General features: G+C 53.1%; 1 protein-coding gene across 15 annotated transcripts in view; it reads left to right on the top strand.

The window, feature by feature from the left end:
• Window positions 1–20340, top strand: part of PACS2 (phosphofurin acidic cluster sorting protein 2) — a 58406-nt gene that overhangs the window by 15540 nt on the left and 22526 nt on the right. For 11 of the 15 annotated variants that reach the window (XR_008380633.1, XR_008380632.1, XM_053594111.1 and 8 more), the window contains exons 2-4: window positions 14286–14433; window positions 16683–16772; window positions 17639–17764. Coding sequence is in view for 13 of the 15 variants with exons in the window: in XM_053594111.1 (XP_053450086.1) it covers window positions 14286–14433; window positions 16683–16772; window positions 17639–17764 (364 nt within the window). In the remaining 2 variants the exon portion in view is untranslated. The remainder of the gene's footprint in view (window positions 1–14285; window positions 14434–16682; window positions 16773–17638; window positions 17765–20340) is intronic. The other 4 variants (XM_053594113.1, XM_053594114.1, XM_053594112.1 and 1 more) reach the window with 1 other exon arrangement.

Below are 20340 nucleotides of genomic sequence, written 5' to 3'. Positions count from 1 at the left end.
GGAAAGTAGACTGGAGAATGCCCTACAAGGCACCACGCACAACTGGTGTTCTCCTGTCCTCTGCCCACGGCTCTTGTATAAGTGTGGCACTTACCAGGCCACACACTGCCAAGTGGGAGGCGTTTGCTTTGGGCATGAGCAATATTGGGGGGCTGCTGCAGGGCAGGCCTGGGGGCCAGGTGGTATCTTTCAGAGCGGAGCTGGCAGCTGGGTGTGGGGCCACGCTCCCCATGCCTGGTGCTGCCCAGCACAGAGCAAGCCTTCAGAGGCAGGAGGACAGAGGGCCTGGGTGGGCTCAGAGGTTGGCAGTGGTGCCCGGGCCAGGGCAGTGCCAGCTACAGACTATTCTTCAGGGCCTGGTGGGTAGCTGGGAGGCTATGGCCACTGCCCGGCATGCTGGGTGCTGTGGGGCGGGCTGTGAATGTGGGGTCGCTGCTTCTCTGGGGAGCTCCTCCAGCACCTGCGTGCTTCTCAGGCCTTGGTGAGCAGTGATGGGAGGTGGAGGCTCAAGTCTGCTCTCTGTGCTGTTGTCCAGTGTAATTGGTGGGGTCTGTGCTTGAGTGGGGTAGGCGCAGCTTTTAGGCCTGTGCACTGCTCACCTGCACACACCACGGAAGATGTGGCAGGGCAGAGGGCAGCCCAGTCAGGGTCTCAGACATGCCTTGTGGGTTTCAGAACACCTGGGCCCTGGCAGATTGTCAGAGGTTTCCACATTTCTTTAACTGGTGTCTGACAGCCAGAGATTGTTACCTCTAGCTCAGGAGGCTCCCAGCCAGGGTGTGGGACCCTTGCCAACTGAGACACCAGCATGCTGGCCCAGGGCTGCTGAGGCTTGGCTGGGGTCACCCTAGTCTGGATTTTATCAGCAGAAACACTCTTCGACTGTGCTAAGACTGAGAAAGGGAGATCCCCGGGACGGCCTGTGCTGTTCCCCACCCACAGTGGTCCACATGCTTCCAGACATGTCAAGAGATTTGGGCTGGCAGTGTGTCCACAGAGGAGGCTAAAGAGTGGGACTTGTTTGTGTGTACACGTGTGCTTGTGCATGTGCACACGCATGTTGTGTGTGTTGTGTGTTCACATGTGTGTACCAGCATGTGTGTTGTGTGTGTTGTATGTGTGCACGTGTGTGTCAGCATGTGTTTGTGTGCATGTGTGTTCTATGTGTGCATGTGTGTGTGCAGGAACAGGTGGCTGTGGAGGCTCTGAAGCACCCTGGGGCCTACGTGGTCCCATCCCCACCCTCTCCTGGCTCATCTCAGGCCATGTGCTTGGCTCAGTGCCTGGCAGCTGGGCTTCCCCTGCCTGGACGAGAACCCCCTGGGTCTGGACCAGACTGTCCTCGGCCAGGAAGACTGCAGCACAAGGTGGGGGCTGGGAGCTCAGGGACTGCTGTGGCTCTAGGAGAGTCCAGGGAGCCTGGTCTCTGAGTGTTCCTCCCCTTTGTGGGTGTCATCCCACAAAGCATATCAGTGTTACTAATAGGTCACCAGACCCTCAGCGTGGAGCATGTGGGTTTCCAGCTGTCCCTGTGTTTTTGAGGCCCTCTGGGCTCTGTGGATCTGAGGGAGGAGCGGGAGGACTGGGTAGGGCCCTTCCTGAGCTGAGGCCACTCAGGAGGCAGGTGGGGTGTGGGAGCCTTCAGGTAGAAGCTCAGGGGTTCTGCTGGCCAGGGACCCCCGTCTTGATGGCTGGGTAGCTGTGGCACAGGGAATAGGGGAGCTGGGGGCCTGGGCTGAACTGGGGAGGTTTGGCAGCTGAAATTCTCCTTCCCAAGCGTGAACTCCATCCTCAGGCAAATGGCACAGATGTGGCACGTAGTATAGGTGGGAGTAAAGGTTCCGCACCCCAGGCCTGGCTTTGGACCTCTGCCCTCCTCCTGTCCTGGGTGGTCCTCGGCTCTGAAACCCAGGAGGTAGGTTCTAAGGTCTGAGTCCCCAGCTGGGCAGTGATTTCATTCCCCCATCCCTTCTGTTATCAGTGCTGTCCTGTGAGCCCCCCAGAAGGGAGTGGGCTGATTCCTAATTAAATGGTGGGGATGCCTGGCGCAGCATCCTTGCTGTCATTCTCCAGCCCTGTCTGGACTCTGTTGCTGGGCAGCATTGCAGTTTCTCCTGTTTGTGGGCAGGACACCCGGGATGGGGAAGACTCAATGGTGCAGGACAAACACATGGACACCCATGTGTCCTGGCTCTGCCCCTTGCTGGCTCCCGCTGTGGGCATGGTGCTCACAGTCATCTGATAGCCAGGAGTGGCCCAGTGTCCACACGACCGAGCCCACACTGAGCAGGTGCTAGTCCTGCCCTGCCCTGATGATCTGTGCAGCAGGAGCTGAGGTAGGAGGGGCCCTCATTTTTGGTGCCTTCAATGCTCAGCTCTCCCGAGTAGTCATCGCAAACCTGGCCTGTCCCAGGCACATCCCTAGACCGCGTTTCACTGCTCCCATCCAAGGCTGGGCTGCACAAGCCTGGGGCACCTGGGAGTAGCCCTGCACATCACAGTGATGGGCTTTGACAAGGGCCTGACCAGCACGTCCTGGTCAACTGCAGAGTGCCCGTGCCGTGCGCCTAACACCCAGTGTTGCTGCAGAATGCCTGTGATGGGGTAGCCTCCCTGTGTCCCCTGTTCCGGGACAGGGCAGGAGTAGCACCTTCTCAGTGTGGGCATGGCTATGGGGATGCTGGGCCACTCCTGGCTGTTGGATGATGACTGTGAGCAACAGAGGCCCTGCGGTGGGAGCCAGCGAGGGGCAAGGCAGGTACATGGCCTCTTGCCTTCCTGACCAGCCGGTCTCCCCTACCCCTTGGTGCACAGTCCACAGAGAGGAGAAACCGTGATGTTGCCCACAGGAGCATGGCCAGGCTGTAGGTGCTGGCCCAGCCAAGTGCCGACACTCCTGCCTTCCAGGGGTGCAACGTTCCCACACTGACCCCAGGACAAAGCTTCTCTACCATGCCTGAGGCTACCCAGGTGGGGCTGTGTGCTATGTAGTGGGGAGGTGAGCGATCCTGGCTCTTTCCACACAGAGCCGAGTGTAGACCCTGCAACCTACATCCCCCACCCTCCCACTCCAGTTCAAGCTTGCTGTTCTGCTCGCAGACACACTGGTCACACCAGCCACTGGGCAGACTCAGCTATGTCAGGCTGAGTCCCTCTGGCCTGGAAGCCATGTGCGCGTGGTAGGAGGTGGCAGCACAGCATGGTGTCCCCTGGTGGTGGTGAGGTCCACCTGCACACCTGTGCACTGGGGGCTGTGGACTCGAAGTGGAAGAACAGAAGATGACCCTGGGGCATGTGGCTCACTGGGGAGAAGCAGCAGCCTGGCAGGTCTGAAGATAGGGCCTCCTGGTGGCTGGACCCCAGGGCAAGTGATGGCTGATGGCTTCTGAGGGTCGTGGCCTCACCGCTTGTGGTGGGAGGTCCCATGTGCCGTGCTGAGGGCTGTGGTGCACCAGCCTCTTCCGCACATCCCCTTGGAGGCTTCCCCACCACAGATGTCCAGGGGATGTGGTATCCCTGCCAGATACTTGGGCTCCACTAGGCCCCTGTCAGTTGGCTCTTCTGCATGGCTGCATACTCTTCTGCATACTCTGACTCCATGCCTGCCTTGTTCCTCCCCCTAGTGCCAGGGTGGGCTGAGGGCTGCCTCCTGGTCCCTCCTTCACCCTGTGGAGAGGCTGGCCTCTGCTGGGGTGGGAAGGTGGACTCCCACTGACCAGCAGGGGTAGGGAGATTGCCTATGAAACACAGTGGACCTGTGCCTTTTACGTGGCCTCCCTGGCCCCAAGTACTGGCCAGCAGGGACACTGAAATGGCACCTCTGACCTTCTCTCCTCAGAGGCAGCAGTGTATCCAGATAAGGCTTGGACGCTGGTGAAAGCTGAGTGTGGCCAGTTACAGCTGGCGGCTGCCCAGGGCCAGTGCTGGAGGCACAGGCAGCCCCACAGAGCGGCTGTGAGAAGCACCTGTGCCTGCTTAGCTCCTCCAGGCTTCCCCTAGTGGTGCCCTAGTGTGGCTGCATGGAGGGCTGCAAGGGCACCTGGGGCCTGGGCAGGGTGTTGGCTGAGCACTCAGGGTTCTGGCATGTGGCACCCCAGAGTCTGAAGGCCAGCAGGGCATGGGGGATCCACGTGGCCAGCTGCCACTGCAGGCCCAACACCCACGCCGGCAGAGTTGTGGCTGTGTAAAGAGCACAGCCCTGGAAACAAAAGGCCCCTTAGTTTTCCCTCCTAACAAAATGGTCAGCAGGTTTGGGAGCCACTGGGCCCTGTGTGCCTGGAGGGAAGTGGTAGGAAGCACAGGGGCCAGCTAGGGAGCTGTTACATCCCTCAGAAATCTATAAATGGTCCTCCATTCTACTTGGGTTCCACAATCTCCGGGTGTGGCAGGGCCCAGGGCCCCGGGGGCCTGGAGCAGCGTGAACATCCTCTTGAGTAGCTGGGTAAAAGAGGCAATGGTCCATGCTGCTGCGTGGAGGGTGGGGTCCCCAGTTGATGAGAATCTGGCAGGAGTGAGGGCTTGGACAGGTTACACACCAGAGTCACCAGGCTGTCACCCCCCTGCCCTGCTGTCTCCATTTTAACTCATGATTTAAACCTGTGACTTGATGACTTCACAGATGTTTACAAACCTGACCTGCCAGGCTTTCTCCCTCGAGGTGGGGAGAGGTCTTGGCAGAACCTAGGAGTCCAGTGGTCAGGCACGGTGTCCAGACCGTTGCCCAAGGGAGCTGCCAGCTATGCCCAGCACCTTTTTCCCTGTCCGTGACTTCATGAAGACTTAACAGCCTCACTGTCTTATTCCCCTTCTCGTCTCCTTGTACCACCCAGTCTCTCAGTTTAATCTCATCCTGACAGTACTTTCCCTTTCCTGGCACGTGGGCCATTTACACATCTAGCTTCTATTGCAAATCTGTTGATTGGAGTTACACAGCGTGGTATGTGGTGTCCTGTGTTTGGCTTTTGATTAGAATTTATCTTCTGTGATTGCACCAGCAGTATTTCGAGTGCTGGGTGTGTGTCAGCAGCCACATGAATCCCGCCTGTGTGAGGGTCTAGCAGTGCATAGTGCTGCAGACTTCACCCTGATGAGGCATCGGGGCATTGCCTTTAGAGTCAGGAGGAAGGTGGCGGGTGCCGTGTGTCTCCTGCAGTCCTGGCTCCTCAGGAGGTTGTGGAAGGGTGGCCGGAGCCCAGGAGTCTAAGGCTGTGGTGAGCTGTGATGGGGCCCCCGCACCCCAGCCTGGGAGGAGGAGTGAGAACCTGTCTTTAAAAAAATTGAAAAAAAAGAGTATGTAAGTTATTAGAGCCAGTGTGAGTTCTACAAGGTCAGTCAATACAAAATCAATACATAGAATTAATAGTGTTGGAAGACCTATAATCATCAATTGAAAATAAAATGCTGTTCGTAAAAGTAACTAGTAGCTATCTGGAAATAAACAGAACAAGGGATTTAAAGACTTTTACATGAGAAATATCTACTCTTTTATTTCTTTTGTTGAGACAGAGTGCCACCCTATGTCCTGAGCAAAGTGCATTGGCATCATAGCTCACTGCAACCTCAATCTCAGGCTGTGGGCATTCTGCTGCCTCAGCCTCTAGAAGCCACTAGGATTACAGGTGTTTGCTTCAGTGCCCAGCTGGGTTTTTCTTTTTCTTTTCGTTCTTTTTGTTTAGAGACAGAGTCTTACTTTGTTGCCCTCAGTAGAGTGCTATGGCATCACAGCTCACAGCAACCTCCAGCTCTTGGGCTTCGGTGATTCTCTTGCCTCAGCCTCCCAAGTAGCTGGGACCACAGGCGCCTGCCTCAGCGTCCAGCTATTTCTTTGTTGCAGCTTGGCTGGGGCCGGGTTTGAACCCGCCACCCTCGGTATATGGGGCCAGCGCCCCACTCACTGAGCCACAGGCGCCGCCCTGGGTTTTTCTTTTTCTTTTCTTTCTTTCTTTTTTATGGTTTTTGGCCAGGGCTGGGTTTGAACTGGCCACCTCCGGCATATGGGACTGGCGCCCTACTCCTTGAGCCACAGGCGCCACCCTTTTTTTTTTTTGAGTTGGGGTATTGCTCTCACTCAGGCAAGTCTCCAGCTCAAGCAATTCAATTCTCCCTCCTCAGCCTCCCACAGTGCTGGGATTATAGGCGTGAGCCACTGTGTCCAGCATACTCTTTTTTTTTTTTTTTTTTTAAAGAACATTAAACACATGCATAAAGGGACGCAGAGACCCTCTGTCATGAAAGTGTCAGCTGAGTGCAGCTGTGTGATGTTCTATGAAGGAAGCTTTCATTAAACTTGCAGGCTAGCTCTAAAATCCTGTGAAATATAGATAAGCAGTTCTGAAGAGAAATGGAGTGCTTTTAGCTTGAGGGAGTTTTCATCTGTTCAGGCTGCTATCAGGGGACCCTGCGGATGGGGTGGTGACAGTGGACATGAGCTTTCTCTCACAGTGATTGAGGCCAGAAGTCCAGAACCAAGTGCCAGCAGATGCGGCACTGGCCATAGGCTAGCTGCCTGCTCACGGATGGCCCATCTTCTCCAGTGTCCTCAGGTGTGGAAGGGGTAGGAGAGCCCCCCAGAATGACTTTTGTGAGCACTTTTGCTACTCCCCCACCCACCTAAGACTGTCATTTTGGTGGTTAGAATTTCAATGTGAATCTGGGGAGGACGTGAGCAGGGAATGTGGTCTCCAGCAGGTGTCAGTTACATAAACTAGCTATACAACAAAGCAGACTTGCCAGATGTGTAGACAGATTGGTTAAACATAGCCGAGTGGCTGGAGACACATGCTGCTGCTCTCCCTTAGGAAGGCCGCTCATCAAGAAGCAGAGAGTGTGGAGCAGGTTTGGAGCAGCTGCATATCCAGGGATGTTGCTGTTAGGGTCTCATGGAAAAGCGATGTTGCAGAAGATAAGACCCGCAGTATTGAAATTGATGGAAAATAAAGGGGACCACTGCTCTCATGGCATGTGGCAATCTATTTCTTCCACCAAAGCTTATATAGGCACATAACTTAATCAGTAAGCACATGACTTAAACCTTGGCCTCAGGCCTTTTACTGCCTGGTACTTACATGTCTATGGATAAACCAGATTAACTGATAAGCATTTTACTAACATTATCTAAAGCTATCCTTATGGGCTAAGGTTTAACTGGTTTAACTGATAACTACTTCACTAAAGTTATTCTTAAGGCTAAGTAATCAAAAACAAAACCGCAAGGCTCAGCGCCTGTGGCTCAAGCAGCTAAGGTGCCAGCCACATATACCTGAGCTGGCGGGTTTGAATCTAGTCCTGGCCTGCCAAACAACAATGACAGCTGCAACCAAAAAATACCCAGGTGTTGTGGCAGGCACCTGTAGTCCCAGCTACTTGGGAAGAAGAGGCAGGAGAATCGCTTAAAGCCAGGAGTTGGAGGTAGCTGCGATGCTACGGTACTCTACCCAGGGCAACAGCTTGAGGCTCTGTCTCAACAAACCAACGAACAAACAAAAACCCCACAAAACAAGATTCTGGGGAAATAAGCTGTTTGAATGCTTGACCATCTGGAGGCTGTTAATCATCTTTAGGGAGTAGTCTAGAAAATCCTGAGATATACAGGTGACTGCTGCAGCCCTTCATCCACGAAGCTCCGCCCTAAATCACTTTTACAACATATGGAGTTCTATCCAGGATTTTTTTCTTTCTAATTCACAAAAGACTTTAAACTTGCCTTCACAAAATAAAACTATTTAATGGTTTACTTACAGGCTTTTTGCCTTATTATAAGGGGAGAAAAGTCAGACCACTGCCTCATGCCACAGCCTACCCCACACAGTGGGAAGCTGCTGGGAGAGGCCAGTGTGACGGGAGGTGGTGGGTGAATGCCCACAGAGCATGGGTCATGACAAAGTTTAAGGACCTGTTTGCGTGACATCCTATAGCCAGGAGACGCTTGCCGTGTATAAGCCAATGGTTGATACCATTTTAAGTATCTTTAAAGAAGTTTTAGACATCGATAGGAACCAGTTGATCCAGGCAAAGGCTACATAGGTAGAATGTGGGCGGGGCACTCACGGGTGGGCACCAGGGCAGCTCAGTCTTCTATTACTCAGATGTCCTCTTGGAATATGTCAGCCAGATAGGACTAGGGTCTGCTCTGCTGAGCAGCACGCCATGGCACACATGTACATGCAGTGAGCACACTCTTATTACAGTCTAGGGCACGATGACCCTTCTGTGACACAGCCAGAGCTGCCACGTGTCACGGAGAAGGGTCTGTGGTGTAGTATGGTCAGGTGGCTCTGCTGTCCCCAGGACTTGGCTCCACCTCTAGGTCCAAGCTGGGTGCAGGGGTCCTGCTGCCTAGGAAGTGGGGGACACAGCCTCTGCCAGGGACTGCTTACTGGGCCACTGTGAGACAGACTGTGGCCTGGGGGCCCCAGCTAACGTGGGCAGTTGGCTACAGGGGAAGATAGGGAGAATGGAGTTGGGGACAGGTAGCATTCCAGCCCCTGGGAGACACCCTCTCCTCTGGATGGTGGTTCTTTCAGAGGGAAAGAAGGGCAGGTGATGGGGAGAGTACACAGTGCGTTCCTATGGTCTGCTCCCTCTGTTTTTTTAGAACAATCTTAAATCAGCACAGAGAACTTTCATCGGTTCTTTTTGGCAGCACACATGTCCTTGTGGACATAGTACCCTGTAACTTTTTCTGTATTCCTCAAGGTTGAAGTCAGTGCTTTGTACTCACTTACTCTGAGCACAAAGGAGGTGAGGTGGTGCCCGTAGTTCAGTGGTTAGGGCACTGGCCACATACACCAAGGCAGATGGGCTCAAACCCGGCCCAGGCCTGCTAAACAATGACAATTGCAACAAAAAAATAGCCAGCCATTGTGGCGGGTGCCTGTAGTCCCATCTACTTGGGTGGCTGAGGCAAGAGAATTGCATAAGCCCAAGAGTTTGAGGTTGCTGTGAGTTGTGATGCCATGGCACTCTTCCCAGGGCGACAGCTTGAGACTCTGTCTTAAATAAATAAATAAATAAATAAAACAAAGTAGGAGAGAGCCCGGCAGTTGTTCAGTGAGTCACCTTTGGGTGTGAGCATTGAGTTGGCACCTGCCAGTGTGATCACAGGCAAGCCCTGGGTCATGGATGAACCAACTTAGGGTGTTCTGTGATTACTGGCAACCCCAGGCTCCCCATAGGGATAATTCATAGTTACACATAGTTAATAATTTGGGAGCAAGTTTCTTCTGTACATGTGACGACCCTTGTGGTACGAGTGCTTCGCTGGTGCAGCATCTCTCTCCTCTGCCATTTTCACTTGATTTTGTATCAAGTGACCAGCCTCCAGAATGCACTCCCACTGCACGTCCAGGTGAGCTGAAGACAGTGGAAACAGAAGTAGAAATAATTAAGTGCCTTGTTTATAAGTGAAGGCCAGATGCTGTCACTCGCTGGAAGCCATCAGGCTCTGTCTCTCAACTATTGGAGCCTGAGATGATGGGACATCGTCGAGGCAGCACCAGTTATGCTAAGCAGAGTGTAGAATAAGTATTGAAAGGTTATTACTGATTTGGTGAATAGATCAAAATAAGGGAAACATTCCTACAGCCTGGTGTTGATGCATTGTTAGGTGTTAACCGATAATATTCTTTTTAGAAATTTATCTCCTATTTAAACTTTTGTATGAGTTTGTTTTTATGTTTGTTTATGTTATGGTGCAGGGGTCCTGCTGCCATTCTCAGTAATAAAATTAGTTCTGTAGCTACTGTCACAGTACAGGCTGTCACTGCAGTGCCTCTGCGTGTGGCGCTGCTGCTGTCTCTGTGGGGTTCTCAGGCACCCAAGTCACACACAAATCCCACCCAGAGACACGTCAGGGTCCATGTCAGGATCCATCGTGCCTCGTCTGTAAGCCTGGGATGTCTGTGTGTTCTATGCTGACGTATTTAAAATAGCTTCTGTTACATTGCGAGGTGTTTGGCAGAGGAGGCTGCAAGCTGGTGACAATCGGCGTCTTCTGCAGGTTTGGTTCAGTGCGTTTGCTTGTGATTTCCTTGAGGTCAACTGTAATCTGACAGGTCTCACCTTGGCTAATTGAACTCCTCGGCCTTTCTGCTGAACCAACCTTGGTAATAAGCCAGTGACACATGTTCTGTTTATCTGCTCAGTTTCTTTCTTTTGGTAAACTGCAGTAGCGTCACAGCTCACAGCAACCTCAAACTCTTGGGCTTACACAATTCTCTTGCTTCAGCCTCCCAGGTAGCTGGGACTACAGGTGCCCACCACAATGCTCAGCTATTTTTAGAGATGGGGTCTCGCTGTTGCTCAGGCTGGTCTCAAACCTGTGAGCTCAGGTGATCCACCCACCTCAGCCTCCCATAGTGCTGGAATTACAGACATGAGCCACTGTGCCTGGCCCCCTCTCTGCTCAGTTTCTGCATGCAAATATTCTTTTATTCTTTTCATGTTCATTGCACAAATAGCATGAGCTTGAAACATACCTCAGAATACTGGGGAAAAAAATCTAAATGGCTGTAGGTGTGCACAGTTCTAACAGAGCAGTGCCTCAGACAAGCAGCTGTGTGGGCCATGGCTCTGTCTGTACCCAGCGACCAAGAGCAGCCCCTCCCTCAGAGCTGAAAGCTCCCACCAGGCCCTGAGCTCCCTCAGCTCCAGGTCAGGACATCGTAAGGGACCGAGACTTCTAGAAATCTGAGTTGGGAAAGCACAGGGAGTAAGGAGTGGAGATCTGGAAACCCCTGCCCCTAAATAAGTACCCTGCCCACAGCCTGTTTATAGTTGGTTCCTTTGAAGCATAGCCGAGTGGAGCTTTTATTTAGAGTTGGTTGTTGGCCTCCTATGGCTGCGCTTTTTTATTTTTGAGACAGAGTCTCACTATGTCGCTCTTGGTAGAGTAGTACCGTGGTGTCACAGCTCACAGCAACCTCAAACTCCTGGGCTTAAGTGATTCTCTTACCTCAGCCTCCCAAGTAGCTGGGACTATAGGTGCCCACCAAAATGCCCGGCTATTTTTTTTTTTTTTTTTTTGGTTGTATTTGTCATTGTGGTTTGGCAGGCTCAGGCTGGATTTGAACCCGCCAGCTCTGGTGTATGTGGCTGGCGCCCTAGCTGCTCAGCTACAGGTGCCGAACCAGGGCTGCCCTTTTAAAAAAATCTTTTAAAATGATGCTATAGTAGAGTTTCATTCCCTATTCCCACTCCTCCCCCTTTTTGTATACAGCTCTGAGTTTTTCTTTTTGGTATTTTTTGTTTTATTTTAAGACAGAGTCTTGCCCTGCTGCCCGGGCTGGAGTGCAGTGGCACCATCACAGCTCAGTGAGCCTCAAACTCCTGGGCTCAGGCAATCCTTGGGCCTCAGCCTCCCTGAGGTAGCCTCCCTGGGATTGCAGGTGTACCAGCATCCCAGCCTGTGGACGCTCTTTATCAGGTTGAGGATGCTGCATTCTCTTCCTACCCTGCTGAGTTTTATTACAAGTGGATGTTGAATTTTACCAATTTTCTGAATTGATTGAGGTGATCATAAATTTTTTTATTTCAGTTGTTGGTGCAGTGAATCTTGTTAATTTTCAGATGTTGAACCAGGCTTGCATTCCTGGAATAAATCCCCCCTTAGTCATGGTGAATTATTCATTACTGTTTTTATATACAGAGGTGTGAAAAATATGTATACACATCTCAGAAAAGGGAAAAACTATTAAAGTTGTAATACTCAGTATATACTAATAATAGATGAATACAAGTCACGTTTCTGTAATTATAAGAGGTGCTCAAAGAGTACATACAATATATAGATAGCATCTTTTATACTGTGTATATTTACAGGATGGCCATAAAGTTTGTGTGCAACTTAAATTGCATTTTCTGATTTCTTTGAGACTTCCTCGAGTGACCACAGGTTCTTAGGTGTCTGTTGCTCAGTTTCCCAGGTAGTTGGGGTTTCCAGCTGTCTTTCTCTTACTGATCCGAGTCTAACTCCATTTTGGTCAGAGAACACACTCTGCATGATTTCACTTCTTTGTGTTTGTTCAGGATTATTTCATGACTTAGAATATGGTGTATCCTGGTCTATCTTAATCCCTCTCTTCCATCTTTTTCTCTCACAATGGTTTGCTCAGTAAAATGGAACCTACCAGAATCCGTGGGCAGATGGTGGCCCTAGGGTGAGGTGTCCATGGGGGGCGGGGGACACCCTCAGCCTCCGAAATCTGGCTCAGAGCCCAGGGACTGAGGGTCCTAACCACGTCCACAGGGACAGCATGAGGTGAAGGGCCTGCTCAGCTCTCAGACTCTGGCAGGCACCCTGCGAGTCCCGGGAGACGGCATTCGGGTTGTTCTTGTGTAGGGCCCTGGTGAGCATGAGGGTGACTTTGAGGTAGCAGTGTTTTTGCGGTGCCCCTGGTATACACAGGGACACTGAGGAGCAGTGGGGCTGGCCAGGCCTGGCATGGGCTGCAGCCTGGGGGCTCTGACAGGTTTCTGTGTTGGGTTTTTCATTCAGGTTGTTGCAGCTTTGTGCTACCTTATCTCACAAACTGGCACAAATGTCTTGAAGGCATTTGACTTGGGATTCTAAGAACAAAAATCAAACATTTTCTGACTGTGGGCAGGTCCATTGCCCAGCTTTGGAAAGCACCTAATGTCCAGGTTGGTCTGTGCCTTCAGAGTCAGCTGAATCAGTCAGGCCTGGTTTGGAATGTGCTACCCTGTCCCTGGCGTGGGTCCCCTGCTGGCATCATGTGGCTCAGCCTTCCACGACCAGCTCCCATCTGGGGCTCTGCCTTGTCTTATGGCTGCCACAGGTAATACCAGGGGCTGGCTGGGCTCGGCCCCCAGTCTTCTCTGTGTGTGGGACAGTATTGGGCATGCCCCGCCTGGGCAACCCCCGCATCCCACCTTCAGTTTTGTTGGGCACAGTGGAGTGCAGATAGCACCAGCCTACTGACACCCCATAGCAGGTAGGGACCCTGTTTAGCACAGGACAGGGAATGGGCCTCCATCTTTTTTTTTTTTTTTTTTTTTTTTTTGCAGTGTTTGGCAGGGGCTGGGTTTGAACCCACCACCTCCAGCATATGGGGCTGGTGCCCTACCCCTTTGAGCCACAGGCACCACCCAGGGCCTCCATCTTAAACCCAGAGCAGGTGTGGGGTCTCCATTTTCTTCTCTTTTTTTTTTTTTTTCAGTTTTGGCCAGGGCTGGATTTGAACCCGTCACCTCCAGCATATGGGGCCGGCGCCCTAGTCCTTTGATCCACAGGCGCCACCCCGGGTCTCCATTTTCTTGAGTGGGTTGGCAGGCATGTAGGGGCCACTCAGCCTGTTACACCCAGGTCCGGTACCCGGACCTGAACTCGCCTGATGCCCTGCCACTCAGACCACTGCCCAGGCGCTTCCAGGAGAAAGCACTGGGGGGGCTGAGGCCTGCCCTCTTGTTCCACACACGTGTGTCTTTGTTCAAGGCTGGCCATGTGACTGCTCAGGAGGTGGACGTGAAAAGTCCAGATTCCCCAAATGGGACCTAAGATAGGCTTGGGTGCCCACTTGTCTTGGACCCTAAAGCTGTACTGGGTGGCCTGGCCATCTCACTCTGGATAGTTGTGCCTTCACCTCATGCTGTCCCTGTGGATGCGGGAGAAGTCCAGAGCCCAGGAGGCGGCTCTGCGAAGCCTGCCTACCCTGCACTCCCACAGGTGCGCACCTGTGCAGCTGCCTCAGGCATCTGTGCTGGGTCAGTCCACAGACCCGCGTGTGTGGCAGGTGGCTCTGGAAGCCAGAAGCTGTGCGTTAGCACAGGCAGCACCACGCAGAGCAGGTTGGTGTCCCCCTTCTGTGTTCCTGGGGATGGAGCCCCTGGGTCCTGAGCGTGTCCTCCAGGCTGTCCCAGGTGGGGCACAGACATCATCAGGACTCCTCGTGGCCTCAGCACAGAATGGTGGGGGACATCAGCAGGGCCAGCAGAGTGCTCACAGCAGCCCTGCAGAGAGGCAGGGGTGGCTGGTGGGGTTGGTAGGCCTTCACGGCTGGAAGCTGGGCTCCTGGGTTCCCTGTTCTGTGGTCATGAACTTGGAGCTCTCTGAGCCTGTCTGGGGCCCAGCTTTCCTCCCACCTGTCTCTGCACACCCTTGCTGGGGCCACCTCGGCTGGAGGCAGGGCTTCTGGGTGGGGGGTGGGGTGCTGTGTGTGGGGACCTGGAGGGTGCTGCCACCTGGCCAGGCCTGAGGAAGTTCCTGGAGCTGGGTGGAGGGTGCTGCCCACAGAGCCTCCTGAGGCCTGAGCCGTGCATTGCCCTTGCAGGTTGTGCAGCCTGACCCTGAAGAAGCTAGTGGTCTTCAGGGAGCTGGAGAAGGAGCTCATCTCGGTGGTGATTGCTGTCAAGATGCAGGTGAGGCTGTCCTGGCCCACCAAGGTTGGTGCAGGGCGTGTGCACACACCTAGGAGACAGGTCAGCCTGATGCATGGACAGCCAGCCTTTCTTGAGAAGTGGGCGGCCAGGGCTGTCTCCAAGTGCCATGGGGTCTGGGAGAAGCAGAGCTGGAAATGCCCTGCCCCCTGCAAACAAGCAGTCAGCATTGGCACTTGGAGCTCACTTGCAGGCCAGTGGTGCCTAAAGGTGGGTGGCACTCTGCCTGCCCTTAGCGCCTGCTCCCGCCTGCACCCCTCCTCCCTACCTCCTTCCCACCTTCCTGGGGCTGAATGGCCTGGCAGGAGGGAGGAGCAGGAAGCTCCCGGAGGTAGACGGAGGTAGATGAACTGTGGCCCCTGGCCCCAGGGCCTCTGCACTAACCTCAGCTGGCCCTCAACCTCTCACAGGTCCCTTTGTCAGACTTGTCACAGTCTTTAGTTTGTTTTTTTTTTTCCCAAGGCCTTGAATGAGGACCTGTTTCAGAGGGGTCAGGCTGGACTCCTGCCCAAGCTGGGCCCATACCTCACCCTCTGGGCAGAGCAGCTATGACCCTTGCATCATAACCTTTGCCCAGTGGCCCAGCCAGGAGGTGTCCCTGCCAGTTGAGAGAGCTACCTCATCCTTTCTGGGGGATGCTAGGCTCCAGATCCACTGCTAGGCCATGGGAGGTGGCTCTTAGCCCTTGGCTGCCCAGGTGTGTTCCAGATATGTGGCCCATGGAGGACTGACCTCTGAAGGTCCATCTCAACCAGCACTGCACTCACAGGGGGCCTGTGCACCTGCTGAGGACCAAGGTGACACATGTCCATGGGAACACCTATCTGGGTGGCACTGAAGGGTATTGAGGGCAGGTCTTGACCCCCCTCTTAGCTCCGTGGGGTCAGCTCCCTGTCTGCAGCAGGCTGTTGCAATGGCTGTGACATGAGGTCTTGGGGGCCTGCTGGGCCTAGGGAAGCAGGTGTGCAGGCTTGCCTCTGCGCGGAGACAGGGCTGAGTGTGAAGATCTAAAGAAAACTTACTCCTCACCAAAAGTACTGTTGGTTATCAGCATGCACACCGGCCAGGCAAGGTGAGTCCTCCATGCCTGGCCTGTGCTAGGGGCCAAGGGCACCCAGGACCTCTCCAGAGTCCATGGGCAAGTGGGGAGGAGCCGTCCAGCCCTGCCCTACCCTACCCTCCCAAGGGCCAAATGTATCTGGGCACCGGTGTAGCTGCTGCCATCTGGCTGCAGCCACCCCAGGTCTCATGAGAGCCCCTTGCAGACGTGGCCAGGCCTTGAGGCTATATCTATGCCTCTTAGATAGGAGAGGGGTCTCACCAGCTCTTCAGGACAATGCAGAAAGTTGAAAGGGTAGACTTGGCCATGGCTGGCTGGGGAGCCTGGTTCTCTTAGGCCACCCCTCACTGACCCTGTTCTTATCCCCTTCCTCCAGGACTGTCTCTGAGGTCCCACCCTGGGTTCTGTCCTGACTGAGCCCTCAGCCCTCCAGGGTCTGCCCTCTGTATCACTGCTCCGCTGTAGCTGGGTCCCTAGGGGCCTCTCTGCAGGGCAGGTGCTGAGGAGGATTTATGCAGGAGAGGTTTGGGAGATGTATCTATGATGGACTGGGGAGGAGCATGGAACCCAGACCCCAGAGCCCAGCAGGGGTCCTGGTGAAGGGGGCTGAGGAGAACTGGTGGGGGCTGCACCCCTGCAGCACTGCCTCCAGGTCCAGAGCTGGGCAATAGGATGCCGCCGAGACCTCACTGCTCCCATCCAGATGTGGCCTCCACCTGGGCTCCCACCTGTCTTGGACCCCACCCTACTCTTTCTGTCACCTGTTTCCCTGGACCCTCCCTGCCCCACCCCCCTTCTTTGGGACCCTGTAAGCTCTGACCCGCTCCTGCAACCTTGCAGCCTGAGGTGTGACACATCTGATTAACTGGCATGACATCCTCGAGGTTCACCCCTCGAGGGGTCTGTTTCTAGGCTCTTGACCCCATTCTTGGCGTCTCCATGTGTCACATATCACACGTTTCTACTTTCTGCAGGACCAGCAGTCCTGATTATTCCACTTCCTGAGAACTCTGTGGTGTTTCAAATAGTTGTTCCTCCATGTTGCCAGCTACCACTCTTGACCTCCCTTGTGTCTGAGGGCCCAATCAAGGGTGGAATCTGCGAGTTGCAGGATATGAATGTTCTTGCCCCAATGAACACCTCAGTGCCTGTAGGGTTCAGCAGTGGGCCCCAGCCTGACCGTTACAGCCTCCCAAGTGACACTGCTGGCTGCTCTCATCTTCCCTCACAGGGCTCCAAGCGGGTACTGCGTTCCCATGAGATTGTGCTGCCCCCCAGCGGGCAGGTGGAGACGGACCTGGCCCTGACCTTCTCGCTGCAGGTGAGTGCTGCCCCTGGGTGCTGGGACCCTCCACCAGCTGTCTTTGCCCCATCCTCACCCCTTGCCGGTTGCTTGAGAGCCTGCCATGTGAGAGCTGCTGTTCACCAAAGCACCTTCTCGTTTCTGTAGGTGATTTTTTTTGGCGGGGGGGTGGGGATTTATTGAAGTGTAATTTATAGAACACTCAATTTATCCTTTTTAAGCATATAGTTCTATGGGTTTTGAAAATGCACATGGGGGGAGGCGCCTCTGGCTCCTAGGAGTAGGGCACTGGCCCCATATGCTGGAGGTGGCGGGTTCAAACCCAGCCCCAGCCAAAAACAGAAAAAAAAAAAAAAAATAGAAAATGCACATGGGCTCGTGATCACTATCATGTTGTGTAGAGAATGGTACCATCCCCCCCGACCCATTTTAAAAATTGTTTTTGCAGACTATTAAGAAAAAGCTTGTGAACATCAGCTTCACACATGTAAGCTCTGCTGGGCCAAGTGCCTCAGAAGGTGATACGGCCAGGGGAGTCCTGCCATGCACAGCATAGGGGCAAGACCCACTTCAGCTTCCTGGCCAGGGAGCAGCGGGCCTGTATCTGGGTCCCACACATGTTCTTAGGCCTGTCTCAAAAGAACCAGACAGGCAGTTTGTTGCACTAAAGCTGTTAATGTAGCAGAGCAGGCTACAAGGTCTGCATGGCTGAGTGAGCCATGGGGACCACCCATTCTTGCTGGCCTCGGGTAAATCAAGGACCTGGTCACCCAGTGATCCTGGAAGGCTGTCGGAGCCTGTGTGCCAGGCCGGCCTGTGAGAGGCAGGAGGGGGCTGCCTGGCCACAGGAAGCACACTCAGGCCACTCTGCCTTACACCCACAGTACCCTCACTTCTTGAAAAGAGAAGGCAACAAGCTGCAGGTCCTGCTGCAGCGCAGGAAGCGGTACAAGAACCGGACCATCCTGGGCTACAAGACACTGGCCGCAGGCTCCATCAGCATGGCGGAGGTGAGTGCTGTGCACCTGGGCACAGCTGCTGTGGTGGGCTGGTCCTTATGAGGCACAAGAACATGTGAGCAAAGCGTAGTTTTTCTATTTTTAGTAGTGACGGGGGTCTCACTTCTGCTCAGGCTGTTCTTGAACTCCTGAGCTTGACGCATCCTCCCACCTCAGCCTCTCAGAGTGTTGGGATTACAGGCATGAGCCACCTCGCCCAGCCCCTTCACACAGTCGCCCATGAGGGTGGGATCCAACTCTTCCAGGCTCCTGTTCATGTTGGCAGTTTGGCCTTCACCCAAGTGTCATGCATGTTCTTCATGGCGTCTAGGATGGTGAATCCTTGCCAGAAGGTTTCAGTCGACTTTGCCCAGATCCATCAGAAGAATCACCGTCTGTGGCAGCCACAGCCTTATGAAATGTGTTTTGCAAATAGTAAGACTTGAAAGTTGAACTCGCTCTTTAATCTGTGGTCTGTAGAATGGATGCTGCATCAGCAGGCATGAAAACAGCATTCCCCTCCTTGTGCTTCTCCACCAGGTGACCAGGGGCATTGTCAGTGAGCAGCAAGATTTTGAAAGGAATCTTTTTGGGGATGGGCGTGGTGGCTCATGCCTGTAATCCTAGTACTCTGGGAAGCTGAAGTAGGTGGATTGCTTGAGTTCAAGAGTTTAAGACCAGCTGGAGCAAGAGACCCCCGTCTCTACTAAAAATAGAAAAACTAGCCCAGCATGGTGGTAGGCACCTATAGTCACAGCTACTCAGGAGGCTAAGCGATCACTTGAGCAAGAGAATCACTCGAGCCTAAGAGTTTGAGGTTACAGTGAGCTATGATGCCGCAGCACTCTAGCTTGGGTGACAGAGTGAGACTCTGTCTCTAAATAAAATAAATAAATACATAAATAAATAAATGGAATCTTTTTCAGAGCAGTAGGTCTCAACAGTGGGCTTAAAATACTCAGTAAACCATGTTATAAATAGATGTGCTGTCATCCAGGCTTTGTGCTCCATTCACAGAGCACAGGCAGAGTAGGTTCGGTATAACTTTTGAGGACTCTAAGGCGCTAAGATTTTCAGAATGGTTAATGAGCAGTGGCTTCAACTTAACATCACCATCTGCATTAGCTCCTATCAAAAGAGCCAGCCTTTCCTTTGAACCTCTTAAGCCAGCCACTGACTTCTCCTCTGTAGCTATAAGTCCCAGACGGCATCTTCTTCCAATACAAAGCTGTCCCATCCACACTGAAAGTCTGCTGTCTGTGCAGCCCCCTTCATCACTGATCTCAGATCCAGGACCTCCTGGATCACTCGCTGCAGCTGCTCCATCGGCACCTGCTGCCTCACTCTGCACTTTGATGTTACAGAGACGGCTTCTCCTTAAGCCTCATGAACCAACCTCTGCTGGTTTCCAACTTTTCTCTGCAGTTTCCTCCCCTGTCTCAGCCTTCACAGGATTGAAGGGAGTCAGGGTCTTGCTCTGGATCAGGCTTTGGCTTAAGGGAATGTTGTGGCTGGTCTGATCTTCTATCCAGACAGCTCAACTCTCTTCCTATCAGCAGTAAAGGAGGTTTTGCTTTCTTATCATCTGTGTGCTCACTGGAGTGGCACTTCTAATTCGTCTCAGGAGCTTTTTCTTTGCATTCACAGCTTAGCTACCTGTTTGGTCCAGACATCTGTGTCTCAGCCCGTCATGGCTTTCACATGTCTTCCCCACGAAGCCTCATCATTTCTATCTTTTGGGTTAAGTGAGAGACAAGTGACCCTTCCTTTCACTCGAACACTTAGAGGCCATTGGAAGGTTATTAATTGGCCTGATTTCAATATTGTTGTGTCTCAGGGAATGGGGGGCTCAAGGAGAGGTAGACAGGCAGTGAAGTGATCACAACACAAACTGTGTTTGTTGATGAAGTTTGCTGCTTTATGTGGGTGTGGTTTGTGGTGGCCCAAATACTTACTGTAGTAATATCAAAGATCCCTGACCACGGATCCCATAACAGATGTAATCATAATGAAAAAGTTTGAATTTTTGTGAGAATTACTGAAATGTGACATAGACATGGAACTTTTTCAAGTTTTTTTGTGTAGAGACGAGGTCTATGTTGCTCAGACTGGTCTGGAACTCCTGGCTACACGGATCCTTCTGTCTCAGCCTCCCTAATTGTTGGCATTATAGATGTGAACCACTGCACCTGGCCTATTATTGCAAAATTTGATTATTCTCTTTAAGCAATTAAGCCCATCCTGGACTGTCTTCCATGTCATTAAACCTTATTTGAAAATGAAACAAAGAGGCCATTAGGAGTCAGGGCTGGAGAGAAATGTGGCGTTTGAGGTGGGTCACTCAGTATCCAGAGAGTGGCTGGTAGGCCAGCCTGGGAGGCAGGCCTCAGGGGCGGCTGGGCAGGAGTGGGCACAGCTGCTGTCCAGGACGGTGACCAGCTGGCCAGTGTCACCAAGGCACATGACCAGCTCCAGCAGCAGCCCGACCCCTCACTGGGAAACCAGCCCTGTGGAGGCTGGAGGAGTTGTGTGTCACAGAGGGCTGGATGTGAGGCTGGGGTGGTGGCAGCATTGAGCTGAGAGCCCAG

This window comes from Nycticebus coucang, chromosome 6 (assembly GCF_027406575.1).
Source record: "Nycticebus coucang isolate mNycCou1 chromosome 6, mNycCou1.pri, whole genome shotgun sequence".
Taxonomy (NCBI): domain Eukaryota; kingdom Metazoa; phylum Chordata; class Mammalia; order Primates; family Lorisidae; genus Nycticebus; species Nycticebus coucang.
The sequence above is the reverse complement of the archived record's forward strand: the minus strand, read 5'-3'. Positions and strand labels throughout refer to the sequence as shown.